The sequence below is a fragment of the Aphelocoma coerulescens genome, chromosome 3, assembly GCF_041296385.1.
Source record: "Aphelocoma coerulescens isolate FSJ_1873_10779 chromosome 3, UR_Acoe_1.0, whole genome shotgun sequence".
Lineage (NCBI taxonomy): Eukaryota > Metazoa > Chordata > Aves > Passeriformes > Corvidae > Aphelocoma > Aphelocoma coerulescens.
Window position 1 is genome coordinate 32,045,490 of NC_091016.1, and position 22,814 is coordinate 32,068,303.

A 22,814-nucleotide genomic window follows, 5' to 3' on the forward strand; every position below is an offset into this window, starting at 1 on the left:
GCAAATAACTTTGTTATTGTTAACACCAGGCCTACTTCACCTTGCTCTGCTGAACAAGATACTAACTCAGCCTTGGTCCAACTGTAACAGACAAGTACATAACCCTTCTTACTCTATTCTTCCACGGGAAAACAAGATGCCAACTTGTATCACGCAGGAAGGGCAGGGGCAGTTGTCAGGCTATAGTCACAGATTCTTCTGGATCTCAATTTAATGAAGCACTGATGGCATTGATTCCCTAAGCTGACAATAAATGCAGTTCTTCTGCAGGCAGCTACAGCCTACTCCTCCCTTACATGCTGTGTACACAGTGAGAAAAGAGGATTTTGTGAGGAGTGGATATGAAGATGCTAGTGCCAAAATTTCTGGCAAGTGCTTGAATTTTGTGAGCAGCATTCCTGCTCTCTGTATGGTGAAGTAACAGCAGTAAAAGGTGAAACACACCATAATCTAATCCTACAGTGCAGTATGTCTGGAAATAAAATAGCTACTAGGACACAACACTTTTGATGCACAAATGAAGCTGAAATTACAACAGTCTCTTTACTCTCTCGTGTTAGCTAGCAGTAATGGTAACGATATAAAAGTGAAACAATTATAGAATGTATAAAACAGGTTTCTAAACATCCATTCCTCTTCCTGATGTCAAGTCATCTTTCTGATCTCATGATAAAACTGCTAGGCCACAATACTAATTTATCATCATATAATGGAAATGAAAAGTCAGTTAATTTAGGACATCCAGTAATTTGTTATAAAGAATTTTAAAGAGAGCCGTTTCACAGCTTCTAATGAATTTCACTCTATGGGTTTAGTTATTTTTAAGTCAGTGCTGTGATGAAAAATCAGACTTTCATGGTATGAAAACTTGAGAAAAAATAAGCAGATATTTGAATGTAATTTAAAAAATTCCCAGGACAAAGTGCACTGGTGATCCATGAAATATCTAAACCACAGACCCACACATATTGCATACTCTCACATGCACATGAAAAGAAAGGCGGTAAATGGAAGTAAACAAACAACACACAAAGCTAAGCTAATTTTAATCTGGTTATAAATAAAAACCACAAGGGCAAAACCGCTCCCCCAAAAGCTAGAAAGCAAAACACAAAGTGAAAGGAGTTTAGCGGGGGAAAAAAGATCACAGGAAGGAACAATGATGAAAAATGGATGTGAAAAGAAACTGAATTATCTCTTTTCAAATGCAGCATTCTTTTCCAGTCACAGAAGACAGACACATTTCATTGCAAGAAGTTTAAGTGAAAAAACAGGAAGGCACAGCTAAGTGTAACTAAGGAGTTAACAGAAGTTTGAGGAGTGGGGTCCCCATCCTAATTAGGAACATAGCAAATAAAAAACAATTCTTATTTTATTTTCTCAATTACGGTCACTTCAGCTTTACAAAGAGGTAAGTTATAAGAGCAAGCACTGATGTGACCTTAGTATTAATTAGCAGGACAGAGCTCTCATCCAATTACAGGAAAATATCCCTTGGCACCAGGATACAACAAGGGAGAAAGCAGAAGATACAAGGACTCAGAGAGACAACCCAGCACTGTATTATTCCCAGAGAAAGTATGACCTTGAGACACTTGAGGATGCCCCCAAAGGCCAGCACTGGGGACCTGAGGCACACGCACACAGAGCCCCTCAATACTCAAGAGAGCTGTAGCTGGGACAAGAGAAACTGTCAGAGCTGTGATGCCAGTGCTGGAATCAGAGCTGTGGGATTTAACAGGAAGACAAAAGCTGTCCATACCATATCCCTCCTTTTACCTTCTTCTACCCCACAGCACCGTGCCTGAACAGCGCCAGCTCAAACCCACACTTGCCACATGAGCATATTCTTGCCTTCCTCTATCTACAATAGTAAAAAACATAATTTTACTGCCTTTGCTAATTTTTTTTTAAACCACAGAGCTGCTGTATCTCCAGCCTAGAGTAAGTTCACATGGAGAGGGCTGACTTAATTTGAACTGACTGCAGACAAGCTGGTACGGGCATTACTGAGTAGCACAGACCAGGGATCACCAGAGAGAGGTGAGCATGGTAGTAAATTCTAATTTATTCACAACACATGGAAGAATGTGTCAGCAAAGACTCTCAAAGTGAAGCACATTAATTAGCTAAGCCTACTCAAGTTTTGTGGCTATTTTTAAATTAATAGGGTTGAGTAAACTAGGGCAAGCAGACAAAAAGGACCACATCCTCAAAAGCACATTGTGGGTTATGCTGAGAATTGTCTTTGTTGATCTGGATCTAAATGGATTTCAAAGTCTAATAATGAATCAATGAGTTGAACAGTGTTTCCTAGATTCCTGTCTCTCTGTGATTAGGCTCTTATAACAATGTGGGATTCAAGGAATGTCTTGCACTGCATTATATTAGACCTGAGCTGGTATTAAAGAACTTTCAAACTGTGAAATTATGTGAATGTTGACTCATCACAGCACGAACCATAAAGCTGAGTACTGCTGTTGTCTTTTTTACATCTCCATGTAACCATATGCAAATTATATACCAAGAACAGTAAAAGCAAAATAATAAAGCATGGTGGGTGTCAAACTTGCTGTTATCTTTCATGGTACGTATTTATAGGAGATGGATGGAGCACTTTATAGTTAGCAAGAAATTTGTGATGAGAAAGAAATACTTTTGCCTCCCAAACATTCAATAATGTTTAAAAATAAAGTTAACATACCTGTTCCTCCATTGCTCTTTTTTTCAGACAGTGCCACTTGTATCACTTCAGCAGCAGCATCCCTTACTACCAAATCTTCATTCTGCAGCAGTAGAATCACACATTTCCACAGACCAAGGGTATCAGATAGTCCTATATTTATTTGTGGAGAAAATTTAGAGTTCTGTTTCTTATATGCATTCAAAGTAGTTAGAGAGCTCTGTTTCCACACCTAAACACAACACATGAAAGTCATTGGCAAACCACTGGGAAAAAGACTGGCAATATGATCAACGTATTTTCAGCATGTGTGAACTTTATCTAGGTGGCAGACTCAGCTTGGTTTAAACAGTGGGCAACAGATAAGAGAATGGGCCTCTCTATTTGGGTTCAACTTTAGTCGTGAGTGCTCTCCATTTCCGACAATTTCTGGGAGTGTAGAATTCCTGTTTGGCAACATCAAAAATTGACCAATGCACTCTGATCATGAATTTGCTGTTGCAATCTGCCTGGAGCAGAGGCTGCCAAACCAAGCTTTCTTCAGATACTGCCAGTAGTGCTGGAGACAAATGCCATTCCCTGCTGGAAACAGCAAAAGACCCCACCTCTCGGGGATCTACCCACCACCTCCTTCTCCCACATCCACCTGAACCCAGCACTCACCAGCATGCCCTGCCAGCCTTACACCCACTGTCTGTTGGAAACAAGTTTAATCCATGAGGTAATTACATGTACACAGCTAACACTAACCAGAGAGAGCTGCCAAGAGGGAGGTGCTCAGCTGGTAATGGCCAAGCAGGCAGACAGCACACCACCCCAGTGGCAATTCACACTTCACAAGCCATACTCCCCTTGCAAACCCTCGTGCCATTTCATGCCACACCATGGATGACTAGCTCAAGTCACAAGGCTGTACTCCTAGGTTTGCTGGGGTATTTTTCAGCTGACTTTTCAGGTCTTGCTGAACATGCTGATAAAAGGAATCTACTGGAAATCCACTTTTAGATGCAGCCAGCTGTTAGATATTACTTTCTGGTGACTGCAGACAACACAAGAGCTGTGTTTCATTGCTGGCTTTCTTCTACCATGTTTTCACCAGGTCTATCAGAGACTTGTATTACAGGGTTAGCCAGACAACTGTATTTTACTGCCTGGCCAAAGTAAATTGCTCAAGGCTTTACTACACAGGCAGAAGAAGCATTCCTGTATTACCTGTAGCTTCCCTATGTGGCAATGGCATGAAGTATAATTATTTCAGAAAGAAGTTGCTTTTTTCCCTAGCATGATACACTCAATAATGTTATACTGGTACAGCTAGGGAAGAATAATTATTCCCTTATAGATTCAATTGCCAGATTTCCCACCTAGACAAGTTCCTACTCTATCTCCAGAAGCAGTGGAAGTCTGCAAATGGAAAGACTTTTTATGAACCCTCAAGCAGCTTGATGGAAAGATGATGGGGTCAACCAGAACATACAGACTGGCATTCACCCTCTTCCTCTTATGAACATAATAATGGAAGCTCCTGGCAATGACTACAACTCCATTTCACACAACCACAGTTTCCTTTAACTTCTACTTTTTACTGTATGTGGTCAAGCAAGCTGATGCAGAAGAAGGCATAGAAGTCAAAGCTGTTTACATGCACAGAAGCTCTTTAAGGAAATTATTCTGGGTTTATATCACTACAACTAATCACCAGACCATGCCCTTGATTTGCTGAACACTGCAGTACTGACAGTTTCACAGTCGTAAAGACCCCCAGACTGACAATTCTAGGTACTATGGAGGGTCAGCTCTGCATCTTTCTTCCCCTGGATCAATTCTCAGAGCAAAGAGCTAATTGGGATGTTTTGCCCACCAAGGCCTTGGGAGTCTATTTTCTGGGCTGTCTGGGGAGCATTTATTTTTACTTGTCTGTTTTCATTTGTTTTGTTAGGATTTTATACAGGATACAAACTGCTGCTATTTTTTATTTCAGACCACATCTGCCTGACTGGAAAGCATGGAAATCAGCAACTGTTTTGACAAGATCAAAGACGAAACTGTTGTCCATCATCTATGGACCACATCCAAATAACAACAGATGAGAAGCACAGCATTTGGGAGTTTTTTCACTCCAATACCTCCACTGCCTTCATTTGACATAAAATGGTAATGATGTCTGTCTTATGAAGAGCTTTATCTACATGGTGGAGGTCAAGATTTCCAGAGCTGATACTATGAACACTTAATAGTGGAATGTCTACCTCATATAACAGATTTAGCTCTGTTAAATGTTACCAGTACCTCTTAAAAGGCACATCTCATAATAATAGCTGATTTTTCACAAAACCACTATCTACAGGTTAAGAAATATACTGTTCTTCTTGTGTAAGACATATTTGTATCCAGTCCACATGGATGAACTTAAGCTACTTAAACCAAAAACATTTATATAACTACACTGGAATAAAGTATCATGGAGTTAAAAGTATCTAAAGCTGTCTGTCCTGTTTAGGATGCAAAATAAATTCTTTATTATCCATTACTACCTATTCTTGCATATTTTCTGGCCCTTTAGTCACAAAATCCCCCATTATCTATTCAATGAAGTCGGGGGGGGGTGAGGGGGGTGGGAGGTAAAAGAAAAACCCCATCTATTCTCCAGAACAAACCAGAGTTTCACTTAGCTTTGCCTCTCAGACACTAAACTGTTGAATAAGGCTGCGTAGGTTACATTTGTTCTCTTTCTTTCTTTGTTTTCTAAAGAGACAATCTAATGTTAACTTAAAAAAAAAAAAAAACATTATACCTGGGGGATATAATGTGATCCAATTATTAATCATTCTTATAGCAGAACATGACTCTCATTTCTAGACTGAAGCCCTTAATTTCAACATCCAGCCAGCACAGCTTTGTTACACTCCCAGTGCAAAGTATGCCCACATCACCAGAAGAGCATTACAGAAAGATTCAAGTCAGAGAACAATTGCAAGCCCATAATTCTGTACAGTGACCTGGAGACACAACAACATCTCATGTGCCCCTTCTGCCAAGCTACTGCAAGAGGCTGTGCACATGTGTTTTTTCTACCAGAATTTAAATAAATCTCTATGCTTAGTAATTAAATCCTATTAAAATTTTCAAATAACCCCATTTGATGTAATTATGTTTTGACTGTGTGTATACATACAATACATTTGAAATCATGCATTAATGGATTTCATCAAAAAAGATCCAGAAAATTACTGTTCAAGCTACTTACCAAGGATGAGCTTCTCACTGATCAGAAGGAATAATGTTATACTTTTAAGAACTTCAGCAGCTGCTAGCAGCATCTCTGTCTCTTGCTCATCTCCACAAAAATACACTATCAGCTGAACCCATTTTTTCAAGATTTCTTCTGAAATCTGAAAGGCACAGAACATGTGAGAAGTATGCTCTACAAGCTGGGGTTACCTCTTACCATCACAGTGAACTATGGCCTGCCAAAGGGATACTGCTCACTAGTAAATGCTGAGTTTTTTCAAAGTGGTGAATCCCACATGACCATTTAGAAGTTGGGAGATTTTCTTTTAGTCAGAGCAGTATTCACAGGCAAGTCTCTTGCTCTGTCCCTTCACACCAGACTCACCAATGACCACACAAGTCAAAGTGTATCTTTGTGTCCTCAGTTCTTCTAAACATGAAAGCCAAAGACAAATATGCTGGTCCTTTGTTGAATTTCAGACAGTTCCTCTCTGCCCATCTCTCCACCCTGCTGAGGCCCTTTTGAAGGGCTGCACAGCCTCTGGGGTACCAGCCACTCCTCCCAGCTTTGTGTTGTCAGTGACCTTGCTGAGCAGGGGTCTGGCCCTTCACCGAGTCACTGATGAATAAGTTAAACAATACTGGGCCCAGTATTGAACCTTGAGGGCACCACTAGTGACAGATCAACTAGATCCTGTGACACTGCTTATGACCCTCTGGGATGTGCCATTCAGCCAGTTCTCAATCCACCTCATTAACTGAGGAATCGATGAAACCTCAGCGATTCTCTGCCTCATTCTGCCTGGTACAGGGCCATGTACCTGCACTGCACAAAGGGACAGAGCCAGTGTGTCCTACAGATTCTGTAACAGGTGAAAACAAAACATAAAAATCTCTCAAGTTGTTACAATGACTCAAATTTCAAGCAGACACATGGAAGGAATATCTAGAAAGACAGAACTTAACTTTTACTTTATGGAAGAAAAAATCCTTTCCACAGATGTAAATACTGAATGCAAGCCCAAAGAAAGAATTTAGATGGAAAACTGAGGTACCTGGTCTTTCCCAAAGCCAAAAGCTCTCTCTGTAGGTATATCTTAGATCTCCCAAGATTTATATGCTTATTAGAGAAAGTTGTTTTAGCATTTCTAGTTAAGATTGTTACAGCATTTTTCATTAATTCCTCTATTATGCTATACTTTAGGTCCTCACACTGTGCCTTTCCTTTAACAAAAAGATTTAACATCATAATTCATGTTCCTCAACTCTTGTGTGCAAATCTGATTTTATATTTTTTTTATAATGAGACATGGTTATTAGCATATCATATGAATCCATTCTGATGCTCATTCTGTGAAAAATAACAGCTATGTAAGGAAAAAAAAAATCTTCCTTTTAAAACAGATCATGAGAGTTTTGTTTGTTTTAAAATATCCACTAAGTGGGTTTTGTGTCTTTGAAAAGACTTTTAGGAATGTCCAGCACTAAAGCTGCCTTTGCTCTGCCCTACACATACGTATCATAGACTGACAATTTAAAATCAAAAGAAATCTGAGCTGGCTGGGAACTGCACCCAACCACTGCTCTAGCTTCGTGCCTTCCCACTCAACGTGCTCTCCTGTGGGCTCTCCAAAAATCAAGGAACCACAAAAAAGTTGCACTTCAGTAAATGGGCTGGATTCAGAACAAGCATTAAACACCACAGGCATTTCCCTTTCCACACTACAGTGACCATTTTGGATGGGCTCAGAAGCTGAAATTACTCCATCAGAAATATTTACATATGTATTTAACTTGAAATGACTCTGAGAGGGATATACTGAGGTGATATTCATGGCTGTTTCATTTCAGAACATGGCAGCATATTCAGAGAGGAAGACATAGTATCAAAAATGATGCAAGGACACAAGAAAACACAAGCTTGGGGAGTGGATCTAAAAGAAGCCACACTACTGCTTCAATCACCAAAACCTGCAGAATTACAAAACTGTTAATCAGCTCCATTTCCCTTACCTGCTGATGGGTCTGCAAAAGGTGGATAATCAATTTGGAAGCAAATTTGAGAGCTATGGTTTGACCTTCAGGGCTGAGAAAACAAGGCAAAGGACATATCAGAAAACCAGCTATTTCTGCCATCTCTAGAAGAAACCAGCCAGCTCTTAATTATTTCTGATTATCACCAACGGGTATTTTTCAAGCTGAGCACTTGGAGCTTTTACATTAGATATGTAGATGTTAGCTAAGTTCTCAGCTGATATGCAAATGAAACATGCCCTTACTTTCACTTCTCTCATGTTTATTTTCTATTTACATACTTCTCATAGAAGAACACATCTGAAAATGGAACCCAAGTCAAATAACCCAGACATTATTTTAAATTGTAAACAAAAGCATCTCTTCAAGCTGGTGTTTAGCTGCAGGAATATCTCTTCTACAGCTGCTAGAAATGCTTCTAGTGCAGAATATGCCTACTGCCAGCTTCCAAGCTTCCCTGCTGCCTAGCAGGATCTAAGGACATGGCTCTTGGCACCGTGGCTTCTGAAGCCTGTTCCCACCATGGGGAATGACAACACCTGAGCAGTAAGGCCAGCTATTTCAGCCATTTCCCTCTAACAGCAGCAGTCAGTGTTATTTTACCACCAGTATCTTACTTCATCCCAGAAATGACCACTCCCTGTCATTTGAACAACTTAGTGCAAATCAGCAGCAAATGTGCACAGCTATAAAATGCTATTCTAAACTCTTTACCCTCAACATTCAACATTGGTAACACTGGACTGCAATGTTTACATGGCTTAAAAAGCTATCAGAAATAGGATGTCATACCCTTAGAGCATGGACACTGTAACCCTGTTTGTCCATTCCATTATGGATGGATGGACTAGGCTTCTAATTCAGTAGGAACTACAAACTGGCTCCAGCTTTTCAGTGCTTTCTGCTGGCTTTACAGTCTGTGTAAGGAGTGCAAACCCTAAGGATTAGGATTAACCATTTCTGCCAATCCAAGAAGTTAAATGAGATCTGTCATTCTTTCTACAAACCATCTGCCCATAAACCAGGATAGGAGGGATGGCAGATTCACAGCAAATGAGTGTATGGTTGGATCATTAATACTAATTGCTAATTCCACATTAAACTGGGTGTTCCCCAATTACCATGCAGGAAGAACTAAGCTCACTGGCTCTCACTGGACAGCCAGAATAACTTTATGCTTCATGAACTGTATTACTGGACATTTACAGGGTGCTAGTATGACCTGGGGGCCTTTTTAGTAATTCAGATCCACATTTAACTTCTCTGAAAAATTCTCAAGAACCCTCTTTACTCAAATAAGCCACACTCACTTTTCTGAAACACAGATTTTTAAATCAAAGGGCAGTCCCAAACCAATATACTAATGTTCAGTGTTAAAAGTTTTTAAAATATAAGTATTTCAACATGCATGACAGACCATACCTGCTGGGGATATCTGCAAGGTTTAAGCTCCAGGTTAAGAGCTCATTTGGATTCATTTTTATAGAGCATTTGGTCTTTGGAAGCACATTTCTGAGATCCATATTATAAAGAATTTCCAGCACCTGCAGACACAATTCACAAACAAAGAATTTACAGTCTCAACAGGAATGTGCACATTTGAGATCAATAAAACACTGATTTAAGCTCCACTCCAAGAACACAAAAATTCCCTCTGGATAGTTCTAAGAAAGTAGAGAGGAAGTTCTTGCTTTTACAGAAGAACATCTGTTACAAAGTTATTGCACAGCTCCTGTTCAGTGTAAAAAAACCCCAATTACTCACCCATTATTTAAAAAGCATAATGCATGTATGAAATACATGAAATAGATATGAAATATATTTTTGAAAATTACAAGTATAATCTAAAAATTAAAAACATAATTTACTGAAAACATACAAAATGTCAATAAAAAAGCATCTCTTACCTTGCAAAAACACTGGGGATTGGTTTCCTTCAGAGCCATTGTGAGAAAAGTGTCTTCCAAATCAATGAGTAAACACAATACTCTTCCTTCTGCAATCTGCTTGGAATTTCTTTGTTTCAGCCACAGCAGTACTGCTTCCAGTGCCAGCAGACGCACTTCATGGAACTCACAGTGCAGGAGATGAGCTACTGACACTGAGGGCTTGGCCATTCCCTTGGCAGCAGCTGAACCACAGCTCTGGATGTCAGCACCTGCAGTCACTGACAGCACTGATATTACAAGTTTGGTGATGCTCTGGAGATACTGTATCAGTCCTGGTACTGCAGATGAGTAGGGAATACCAGACATCAACTCAGAATCTGAAATGACTCTGTTCATCTCTTCCCAAAAGTCAAGCAATTGCATTCCTGGAATGAGAGTGACACTTAGTAAAGTGACAAATAGATGATGTTACCATCTGCTCCAGACCATGAAGTTGACAAATATCAGGTATGCAAAAGGTATCACAATGTAAATTCAGGCATTAAATGAAAACCAGGGCTCTCCTTCATTTTAAACTGATTCTAAATTATAAAAAAGCTTTGCTAGGTATCACATGTATTCATATTTAAACAGAAAGAAACAAGGACACAAAGTTTTCTGAGAACCAAAAACTGTTCAACACATGAGCTGAAAGTTTCAATCAACTTAAAAAATGCTACAGTACCTTGCATCTTTGATTTCCTGCAATCTTTACCAACTACAGCCATTTGGTAAGCATTTCTTTAAATGAAGCCAGTAATACAATATTGCAAATTGTACAAACCTACCATTTCTACCATTGTATAAAGTGATTAACACAAATAAACTATTAAATATATGTGGAAAAATGTAGATAGTTAGCTCTAAAATCAGAGACCAAGCTGGACAAAGTGCTGTCAGACTACTCAGCTGCAACTGAAATCAGGAGAAATTATGACAAAGGCCATTCTGATAGTACTGAAAATCTCACGCCTTCATAGCTTTAGTCAGAAAAAAACTGCTATTAAGAAGATGCCCCTTTGAGATAAATAGACCTGTCCTGTGTGTATCAATTTAAAGAATTTACTGATTAAAAAATCCAGGATGCTTTTCCTATTTTTATTCATTTTGAACAGTTAACATAGCTAAGAAAAAAAAGAAGCTGCATTGTAACCCCTCTCATGTATCAGCACAGGAACTGTGGCATTTCAGCCATTTACACTGGTGCAACCTTGTCCACATGGCCCAAAACAGCCTGAGAACCTTCTTTAGTGCTTGGCCACCTCCTGGAGTGAACGAAGAGGCCACTGCCATCTGTGATACCAGAGGGTTTCAGGCCTTCGCAGAGTTGGCAATGTAGACACAAAATGAAAGAAAAAAATCATCAATGGTCCTATCTCACACCCACGTAGACTGAAATACCCATGTGCCTTGAGTTCAACCTTCTTCTCCAACATCAGCAGGAATGAACCATTTTATAATGTTGAAACCAAGGATTTTTGCCCAGTTCAGTGTCTCTACAGCTTGTACTGCAAGAAAATGAACATGCTGCACCCCACAAAACTCAAATGCAAGTCGAGGAAAATCACAAAGAACAGAGAAAACGGTGCCACTGTGCTAGGGCATGTTTGAAGTTTAGGGTCTTTTAAATGTAAAAATGCACTGAAGGTAAATACAAAGATTAAACAAACTTAGATTTCTTCAGTATCTTCAAGAAGACAATTGCCATGTACCTTTGCTGTTTATAATGAAACACTGAGCACTGCTAAAAGTGTGTCCAAATAGTCCTACTAAATTCCTGAATTTGACACGAAGGCACAGCACAAATATAGATTCATTTTGTTGCCCATGAAGACATTTCCCTAAACCTTCTATTTACAGTTAAATTTCCTGCCCTTTCATATTCAGATTCTTCCAAAGCCATCTTAATTTGTCTGACATTTACACAAAAAGTTGACATGGCTGTGCACTGTCTAGCACATAAGGCAGAACCATTTCTGAGTAATTCTGGACATGCTTCAAAGAAACCTAGTATTTGTGAAAAATTTTCCAACATACTGCCCAACCATTAGCTCTGTCATTCACATTTTTGCTACAGTTTCTTTTCTGAAGGGACTTGCTGCACAAAGGAACTCCAGTATCACTGCAGAACTGTCTCACAGCATTATCCTCTATGTGACACAGCTGACTACTGCCTCATAGCAATGCAAAATTGTATATTTTGTATATTTTATTTGTTACATTTCTAAACCCCCTCCAAACACACTGCTTTTACACACTGGCATCACAGCATAACCTAGCAATAATGCCCATGTCACACAACAAGTATCCAACTGCCAGAATTCCTTAATTTCTGAACTGTCTGGTTGCCTTGGAGAGGGATTAGGCCTTCGTCTCAGTTATTACACAGCCTGACTCCACATACAGAAGTTTAACAACAGAAATAATCCCAGGCAGCTGAAAGAAAAAAGGTTCAAGGTCCAACACCTCAGTTCAAGAAGAGAAACAGCCTCAGCTTTGGAGCACTGCACCCTCTCAGGTTCCTACCTGCTCCCCCTCTCAGCTGCCTTTCAGTAACACACATGTCAACTGGCTCAACTCTTCAAACCAAGGGTGTATTTGCAAGTATATTGCAAGAGAAATGCTTTTACCGCTTTTACCTCCTGTCCATGTTGCTTTACATTGAGGTAAGCTACATGCAAGCAGTAATGGGAAACCTGACAGGATGGAAGGGTCAAAGCTCCAGAGCAGGAAAAGGGAGAGTAGTACTAGGTGGACAGAGAGAGAGAGAGCGAGAGAGAGAGAGAGCGCGAGAGAGAGAGAGAGAGAGAGGGGGAAAAAAAATAGGGGAAGGGGGCAGGATGTCTTTCATTTTGTTAGTGTCAACGCTGCCAACTTCACCAGAGCCTGCAACCCAACATCAGACAGAGTGGTGACCCTTCCATGGACTCTGGGAGCTGCCCATGCACTGACCTTCCAACTCAGCAAACTTTCATTTGTATTTTGCAAGGCCAGCACAACTTCTCTTTATATCTTCATCTTTGAAGGGGAAAAGTACTTTTACACAAAAAATATAGCAAAGCTACTCACTCCCAGAACTACCAGTTTGCAGAGGCTGTGATAAAAGAGTCTTTGGCAACAGATCCTCTTTTTCCGTACATATCAAATACTTCTGCTTTGGAAGCCTTCTGGATTACTTCTTTTTTTCCCATGCAATTGTGAAAGACTGGACACTGTGGCTCATCTATTTTACAGAAAGTCTCTTTAAAACTGGACGTCTCAATGGCAAGGCCGTCAGCAAAATAAGACTGTCTGCATATTTGCTTAGCCTCAGAACACCAGAAAGCAAATCCTTCTGCATTCATCTTGTGCTCCACATGCTCTCCAACACTCTTTTTTCACACAAATATGTACAAAAGGAAAGAATGCCCCTGTCTTATTACAATGCAGTGGAAATATTCCTGCTTTCAACTGCATCACTAAGAAATCTTTCCAGGCTTTCATGTAAATGTTTTCTAGTCTGCTTAGCTTTAAGTAAACTCTTTCCTTTGGCTTACATCAAAATATGCAACTAAACCAGAAAACCACACTGGTTCCCAAAGTAAATGTCAGCCTCTGTTGTTAAGATACAGTAACGACATACTTCTATTTACAAACAAACATCACTGTACAGTTTGAATGACCAGCTGCTGTGAGAAGGGAGAACAAATTTTGGCTGACCAAAGAAGGGTCCTGGCAAACAGCAGTTTTTCCAGGATGCTGACAGATGCAAAAGAGTCCCCAAGAATTAAGTGGATTTAATTTTATTTGTTTCCCCCTTAAGGATTGCTTCATTTGTGGAACAGGAAGAATTTCAGCCTACTTCTAGTACAGGAGACATCTTACACGACCACTTGGTTCTCCTCAACACCCGACACAAACATCCTCAATCCCTTTATGTCCCCTACACTGATATATGCATTCATCAGCTATGTCACAGCATCTCAGTTTGAGGGGCTGCTTTTTTAATCCTATTTGTGATCAACTGATGTTCAGTCGGGTATATGAAGTAAAATGGTCTTTCACCACCTGAAAACAAAGAGGAAAAGAAGGGCAGAATAGAATCAGCAGACTGGATGAATCTCCAGTCACAAACCTCCCCAAAATTCAGCAGCTCCCAAACCTGCACCCTGCCTCTCTTCTGCTCTTCCCTGCAGTGGCAGGCAGGACCTATTCAGTCTGTTCCCAGAGTAAGCAGAAACATAGAGCAAGGACAGGAAAATGTCCCTGCTCAGGGAGTAACAAACCATCAGCTGATGGACAGTTCAGCTGATCTTTCACCTCAGAGATAGTAGAGTCTGTTCAAAAGTGAGAGAAGTAAAGTAATGTGAATTCCTTCCATATTTAAATCTAAACTTGCTTCACCTCCTTGCAGGGTTGATACATTTCTGTAGGATTTGGTAATTTCACACTGATTATCTAGCTACTGCCAAGTGGACAACTCTCCTGATCATCAGGACGGGCTTCCTTCCATACATGTGATTAGCATACCTTTAAGTATTTGCACACTTCTAGACAAATACTGAGATTAAATCCTGCATGCAGGCCCTCGAGCATCCAAACTACCATGTTCCTACTAGAGGCTCCAGGAAAAACAGAACAAAACAGGGGAAAAGGGGGAAGTTACTACCAGCATCAGAAAACTTACTGACATTCTATAAGGGCAAACAAAAATTACAAGACCAGAAATAAAATGCTGCTGTGCTTGCAGTATATTGTTATGGGAAGGGGGTCCAACCATCAAAAATATGGATATTCATCATCATTCACCAAGACCTGCAAGAAAGTGCAATTGTTTATGAACTGAGATTAAAATCCTCATGCACTCTCAAACTACCATCCACAGACATCTGAAGAGATCATATGAATAGGGAGTAGGCTGAGAAGTAATCAGTGCCAAGAAGAGATTTTCCTAGACAAATACTAAGGAAAAGTATTTTCTTTCTTATTTTTCCTTTTTATTAAAAGTGGATTAGGCAAAGTGGATCACTGCTAAATGGAAAAAAACCACAAAGAGAACAGAAAAGTCTGTTTCATTACACTGCCATACTAAGGTGACTGCTGATGATCATAAAAAGGGCATATTTTAAGCAGGATGTTTTCTTTTAAAGACATCTGCAACTTCTTCAACATCAGAGGCTAATCATCAGAACTTTCAATACAATTCAAAACTACAAACATGACTGATTAACAGAATCTACAGGTAATTTATTATTGAGGACACAAGCATCCCATTGCATTTTGTACAGCACAGGGGAAAGTTTTCAAAGAAAAAAAGAAGGGAAAAAGAAAAAACATTTTATCTGGACACTGAGACAGCTGTTTTTTCTTACAGCTTCTCTCTGGCTCAGCACTGAGTTTTCCAGTATTTTGCATTCATATAGAATCACAAAACCCCACTGAGACAGTGCAAGTCAGTCAGTGGTACATGTTGGAATCTAAAGAGAACCTGATTTTGAAAGGACAAGCAGTCTCTGTCTTCACATGGGGACAGAATTTTAACTGCTATCATTAATAAACATGACCAGTTCCACTTTGCCCTAGTGTCACTTATTTCATACAACACCTTTCCATATTCCCTGTTCAACACAGCATTCCAGAAGTATCATGTCTACCCTCCACAACCCTCCTCTGATCACTGACTCTGCCATCATTCTAAAACACTTTTACTTTCCTCCTCCTCCTCCTCCATCTGCGCCACAAGTTCTCCTTCCAATGCTTCCTTGACAGTGTTGGTGTTGCACACATCCATCTCCTTTCTCCAAAAATGTATTCTTTTCAGCCTTGGTCCATTTGTTTTGTTCTTCTGTCTCACATTAACTTTTGTTCTGTCTTTGGACCACCTCAACATCCCTCACTTGTTCTGCCTCTGGCATTTTACTGTCCAGGCAACTCCCAGTCACTCCCTGTGTCCTGGACCTCCAACAATGCCACCTTCAACTTCTTCATTCTCCTGTCTGCAGTGAATTAGAACACCAAGTACCTAAAAACACTTCCTTTTGACTTGTCTAATTTAATGTAAGTAGGCACAGTGCATTTAGATGATCCTGCAAATATGTTTTAAATCTTAACCTTCCTTAAGTCAAGATAAAAACATTTACCTGGCACCGCAGTCAATACACCGGCAAAATTTATATAATTTCTGACATAATAAGTAAAAACTGCCTCCAACTTGTCAAGAGTGAATTTAAGTTTAAGCTAATTAGACCAAATAACCAAAACATGTGTTAACAAGCTGCCAGTATTTTTATTCAAATAATTCTTTGGCCACACTTCTTAAGGATCTAGGTAAAGAAAATTAAAGAATGGCTAAAATAACCAACCTAGTTATCCCTGTCAAATTTTTACCATTCAAAAATCATCAGTTTTCAAGTTAGCCTGCAGGAAAAACCTGGCTGCCATTTAGCTTCTTTCCCAAATAAGAAAAGATTAAGAAGTATGATACAGAAAGAAGTGGCCACAGCCTTCAAATGCTATTTGAAAGACCTACAAATCATGTAATTCAGACAAATATTGAAGAGATTCCTATGTAAAGACCAATTTGTGCTTTCATTGCAAAGCATCACAAAGCATCCAGAAGTTGGGTAATCCATATTATTTCTATCAATGTATTTTATAACTTCTAATTAAAAAGGACAAATATAACTGAGAAAATAGTATTTGCCCTGTATGTTATTTAAAACAGTATTTTGTTGTATTTGAGGACAAAACCAGCAGATAGTTGAAATAATAGCTCATGTTTCTGATCACATACACACACATGTGCAGTGCACAGTATTATTTGCAACCATTTCTTTAGTTCATGAGCAGAATTTAAGAATCTTAACCAAGCTACATCTACAGAAGGTTTAGGTATTTGGAAGATAACAAGAAAATATAAGTATGTTTTTGCAAAACTTAAGGGAAGAAAATATCAGTGAGAGTGGCATACTGGCTGCTCCATTTTGGTATCAAAACAATCTCTTTATGAATAGGATTAAGCATGTAAATACTAAATAACTGTTCCCACAGTTGACAAAAATGCTGGAGTTTGGTTAATTTCAAGAACTTTTATAAATTCTTCCACCTCAAATGTAGAAAGGAAAAAATGCTTGGTTAGACTACAAGTGGCATCTTTTCCTAAATCACTGATTCATCCTATTTGACATCCTGTTTAAATGTTTTCTCTTTCCCACCAAACTTGAATTTTGAAGACACTATGCTTGACAACAGGCCAAACCAGCCAACAGACTGACAGCACACAGGATAAAGCAACAACTTGGCAGGATTATCTTTAGCAAAATTTTCTTTCATCTTTTCCCTCTTCTGCTCTACATCCTATTTCACTTATGTTCACAGGGCTCTATCAACAAGTGCCATTTTTTGGAACACAACCCTGGCCAAAATGCACTTCTATTAGTCAAGTATGTTACAGAGAGTTGTATCTGTTTTTCCCTTCATGAAATGACAAAATAGTACAAGAAAACTGTTTCAAGACATGAGCAAGAAGGAAAATGTGACCACTTTGTCCTGTGGCATTCTTCATCTGTTACAGAGAGATGCAGCATCCCAGATCTGAGCTTTCACTGCAATTCAACACTCTGGCTCCTGTGTTCCCAGCACTGCAGATCACAGTAATACTCTGGTCTTGTTGTTTTGCTTCAAACACCAGTTTCCAGAAGATTTGAAAGCAGGAATGTGTATCACAGGTCCTCTCAGAAGTTCAGGTATTCAACAGAGGAATATTATTTACTGAAACAGTGTATCACAGCAGAGTCCTCAATTCCATCTCTTGCAAAGCCCATCTCTGAGTGCACAGAAGAGCGTGTAGCCTCAGACACACGGATGGATCTGGAGCTCTACAGACCTCTGCTTCTAACTCCTGCTGATCAAAATTTGTGAATTTGCAAATAATTATACACACAGCTAAGGCTGGACATGTTCTCACCTGGACTTGGGGTCATTTTTCCCACCCCAATATGCCTACAAATGTTATTTTATTCCTCCTGTAATGTTTGAAGCAGGGTACAAGTGCCAGAATATCCTCTGCAAGAGGACTGCATTGTTCTCCCATTAGAATGAAAAGGCCCTGGGCACCTGTGATTTCTGGTCTATAAAAACAGTTGATGTGGAGAAAATACATCAAAGAGGTCTGCAAGAACAAATTCCCTGGAGGCTATTAATAATTATTAATAGTGACAATAGACATCAGCTCACAAATAATCCTACACCTGGTAAGAACATTCTTTACTCTCAATAAAGGTAAAAAGAGTATTTTTGTATTTTAACTTTTTTCTAAGGCTTGCTTCCAACCAGAACTGGTAACAGAATAAAAATATTTGTAAGACTATTTTATAGTCTTGTCATTGTATTGTCTCTGCATATCTTAAAACCCTCAGGCACATCAGGAGCTGGGGAAAAAAGTTCTAGATTTTGCCTATCACCTCAAGGAAAGAAAACTGTCTTTTCCCAGTGACACAAGTCAGGCAACACTTCCATCCAGTCCAGCAAATCGGAATAACTATGGGCTTTGGGGTTTTGTTTTGTTTAAGATAAATAATCATCATTTAACCAGCAGTACATTTTTAGCTGGACAAGATGCTTTTGGTATCCATTACTCCCGGCCTTCCTTAGCTGACATTTTAAAGTGGACATTTTTTGAATTTGTGAAGTAAATTCCCTATGGGCTATCCTGCACTTTAAGAGACAGATTTTATTAATTGAAAACAACAAATCACTTACAGAAAGTAATCATAAAGTAGGAAAGGCCTAGGCAGAGCTGTACTCTGAAACTCTCTTTGTAATTGTAGCCTCTTTAGACAGGCATAATCAATTAGAAGTGGTCTGATTTTAACCAGTTGCAGACTCATTTACATTGCATTCCCATTTCTGTTGATGAAAATCAGTTTCAGCCTGTGGCCTGGAACTCATATACAGCACTTCCTGGGGCCTCTTAGACAAACACATCAAGAAACAGTTTTATTTGGATTTGTCCCTCACCCTTTGTTCATTGAAACAACTTTAGAAATCAAGATTAGAACTGAGAAAAATTGGCTCATAACCATAGATACACATATATGAGTAAGATATTTAATCTCAGAAAAGTATAATGCTTCAGTTAATAATCATATCTTAAAAACATTTAAATGGGAGACTCAAAACATTCAGTTTTAACTGGTGAGTTTAGTCTTTCTCTTACTGTGTCATGGGACACTCAGTTTCTATTTAGTATAAACACATTACTCCTTCCTTTCAGAAGGGCTTCTTGCCTGAGATACATAAAATTGTCCCTAATGTATCTTCCAAGTTTTCAAAACAGTACTTTCAGCCTAAGTTTTTACTCTCTGTAGACACTGCCTGAAGTATGTAATTTTAAACCTATGTAGGAATGAAACTTTAAAGCAAAACAATACTAATGAACTATCCCCAAGCAGAGAGAATCTGCAAAAATAATTGCTTTCCTTCTGCAGAAATTGTACCTTACAGCACTCAGGTCTGGTACAGTCCACATGAGGTTTGAAAAATAAATGAATTCACTACAGTCAATAACCCAGCCACAGCATGGTGCAGTCCCTCAGGCTCAAAGGGCTATTCACAAGTCAGGGGCATTAAAAAAAAGGAGGGGACTTTCCTGGTGAGGAGAGGTCTATAAAAGCCTTTGCAATTGTGCAGCAATTGTTTAAAAACCAGAACAGACAAAAAAACCCCAAGGATAACTGAAACAGGAAAGAGACTGATAAAGGAAATGCAATGCCCACTAAGTAAGCAAAACGAGGAGCCCTCCCCTGGAATACTGGCTGTTCCTTCCTAAAAGAAAATACAGAAATAGAACTGAAGGGTGAGTAAGTAACAAGAACAATCAGAAGATGAAAAAAACTTCTTATGAAGAGAATACAGAAAAACCAGGATGATTCATACTACAAAGGAGCTGAACAGAGGTTCATGATTTTAAAAAGTTTAAAAATTAATATTCCCAAAAGGATCTATCTTTTAAAAAGAAGTATTCAAAGTAAAAGGGTGATGAGCCCAAAAATGGCTGAAGGAGGCTTTGGGGGTTGTTTTTACTTATTTTGTAGTTGTGATACACAGCTAGACTTTTTAATGTACTGCAAAGGATTATCACTAAGGTCAATGGCATATGAGGATTTCAAAAGCTTTATTTTGTAGTAATAACAAAAATAAGTAAATATATATTGTAATATAAGAATTGTTGATGGTAGATATGGCTTACTCCCAAAAAACCCAGTAAAGAGCCAGGAAAAAACTTATCCCTAGAGACATGTTATATTAAAACTGCTTTAGATAAGGCAGTGCATTTCTTCCTATAAAGCACGAGGCCCTTGCCTAGTCACAAACAGTGGGCAGTACCTGGTAGAATGAGACCTACAGTGCAACATCAGCTGGGAATTTCCTTTACTGAACAGCATATCTTGACACCTGAGATCCATGAGAGAGGAATGACTCTCCTGAGGACATGAAAGATCAGACTCATCTCCTGCAGCTCCCAATAACCTGACCCCTGTTCCTCTGGTATAATGGAAGTCACCTGTCACATACCCTCTGTACATCTGTCCTTCTGTTGTAAGGGCTAGTTCTCCATCACCTGTCTGAAGAAGTTGATTTCAGGTAATGCTCATCACCAATTTGTTTTCCTAACAACTATCACTATTTGAACTGTACATTCACAAGAAATCATACCAATAGCAATTTTAGAATTAGAATGCAACTACATCAACTAAAGGTCTAGGCAAAAAAACCAAAAGGAATTGGTTTTTAAATTAATAGTGCCCACAACATGACTATCTGAAATAAAGAATGGTTCCAGTGACTTAAATGCAGTGTTAAGAATTTTAATGAAATTACAGAACTATTCTTTAATTGCCTTCCTGGACTGACAAGGTAATTTATTACTCACTTGTTCATAAGAAAGGAACAAAACAGGCCCACAAGGAAGCTACTTACAGCTGACTGAAAGCTGCCTACCCACTGCCACATGTGAAAGGGTGTCCCTTCCTCCATACCTTTGTTTTTCTTATTGTTTACAGCTTATTTTGTACTGCTGCAAATCAATCTACAACATTAAAACCAAGAGTTCTGACTGGTCCTTCAAAAAATTCCCATTGATACAGAATCAAAATGAAACAAGAAACTAAAAGGAGCTCTCAGAGTTGTTTCTTATAAAACTCCTAAACATGAGAAAACACTTTCCCTGAAACTATTTCATAAAGGAACATTTCTGTGGCTTTCTGGAAAGGTTTTAAGTAGCAACAGTCCAGGATTTGGATTTTAGATCAAAAAAACATTTTGGAACATGGGAGAAGATATTTTTTGTTGTTAGCCATTCTAGGATCCAGAATACTGCAAGATCATAACTTCAAGCCTTGTCATGGAGCTGTACCTCAGTCTTCTCCTCAACAAAACCTAGGACTAGCTCTTGAGAAGGCAGAATAAAGGGCCTTCTTCTACAAAGCAGCTAAAGGATTCCAGAAGGCAGTAAATACCTTGAGCATAAGTAATACACTATTGTTTCTCCAGATTTAACAGAGCTCAGAAATAGATACAGATATTAAATCCGATGTACAGAACAGCACATTTGACTTACCTTGCTTTTGAAACTTCTCTAGGTGAGTACTCAACATCACAAGGATATCAAGACAGGCAGCTCTGGTCACCAAACAAGGATTTAGCCTAAAAAAAAAATAAAAATCAAGTTGTAAAGATTAAATCCTCATATCCTTATGCTCAGAACCAGCAGTCAAACTAGTCTGGCATGTCTGTTTTAATTAATGAAGATAAACTACTGGTCAAACTAGACTGCATATATCAAATAATTAGACCAAGTTATCCAAGCTTCACTTCCTGGTCCATTCTGAGTGACAGTCTCCCTTGCAGAATGGCAGCACCTTCCTCCTCCAGCCATTCCACTGGCAGTTGATACATTTTGTTATTACAGGATGAACCAGCTTGTGGTAGCAACTACAATGTCTTTGTTTTGTTTATAGATAATGTGTGTAGCTAAATGCAGCAGCAAAGAGAAGTCCTCTCTTCTGTTCTTACTGTTACAGCTCATAAGAGAGAAACTTCCCTTGCAAGGCACCTGCTACACCTTTTTAATGGCCCCAGCTCTCTCACTGTTCTGTTGAAGACCAGAAGTGTGCATGTTTTTAAAATCAGATGTTTCTTTTTCCAAACAAGAATATTTGGGAAATTGATAATAAGCTACCTTCTGCTCTACCTTTTCAATTTGCAAGTGACAAACATCTATTTTTGCTCCAATTAGAAAAACAAAATTAGGTTAATAACTTCATTTTTCTTTGTATTACTATCACTGAAACATATTTAGCCATAAAATTTTTTTAAAATATAACTTCAAATGTGAACAAACAGGAAATCTAGTTCAAAACACAGAAATTATTCTGAAGAGCCCAATGGGACTTGAACTAAAACAAGAACTTTCAGAATCAAGAAGCACAAGCTTGAAGTATGACTAATTCTGCTCAGTATTTCATTTTTATTTTATCTGGCACTCTCTTTGTATGCTTATCTTGATGTTTGAAATGCTTTCAAAAAATTGTTAATTAAAAATGTTCCAACAAACATTCTGAACTCTAAACATCTTTAAAATTCAAGGAAAAAAAAGCTTTTTCAAGTAGGATATGTAATCATGACATAAAAATGAAAGGTTTGAGGTTCTTACATAGTTTGGCAGCTGTATTTTCCTATGGAGAGTTAGCCTATGAACCTGTTAAAAAAGACAACTTAAACCAGAAACATTGCTCTCACCTTCAGTAATAAACTCTGCAATAAGTCTAAAATACTTATGCTTTCTTTTACAGTCTACAATGTTAGGCATCCATATAATACAGAGCAGAATATATGCTACCAGGATCTCTCTTTAGAAGAGTTTTTTTTTCTTCTTTTGCTTAAAAAGCGACTTTTTG

At 38.8% G+C, this 22,814-nt stretch overlaps 1 protein-coding gene across 5 annotated transcripts in view; it reads right to left on the reverse strand.

The window, feature by feature from the left end:
- Nucleotides 1–22,814, reverse strand: part of THADA (THADA armadillo repeat containing) — a 162,745-nt gene that overhangs the window by 25,111 nt on the left and 114,820 nt on the right. For all 5 annotated transcript variants that reach the window (XM_069009708.1, XM_069009707.1, XM_069009705.1 and 2 more), the window contains exons 31-36: nt 21,476–21,561; nt 9,856–10,262; nt 9,371–9,492; nt 7,928–8,000; nt 5,931–6,075; nt 2,705–2,836 (exon numbers count right to left, since the gene is read on the reverse strand). In XM_069009708.1, coding sequence (XP_068865809.1) covers nt 2,705–2,836; nt 5,931–6,075; nt 7,928–8,000; nt 9,371–9,492; nt 9,856–10,262; nt 21,476–21,561 — 965 coding nt within the window. The remainder of the gene's footprint in view (nt 1–2,704; nt 2,837–5,930; nt 6,076–7,927; nt 8,001–9,370; nt 9,493–9,855; nt 10,263–21,475; nt 21,562–22,814) is intronic.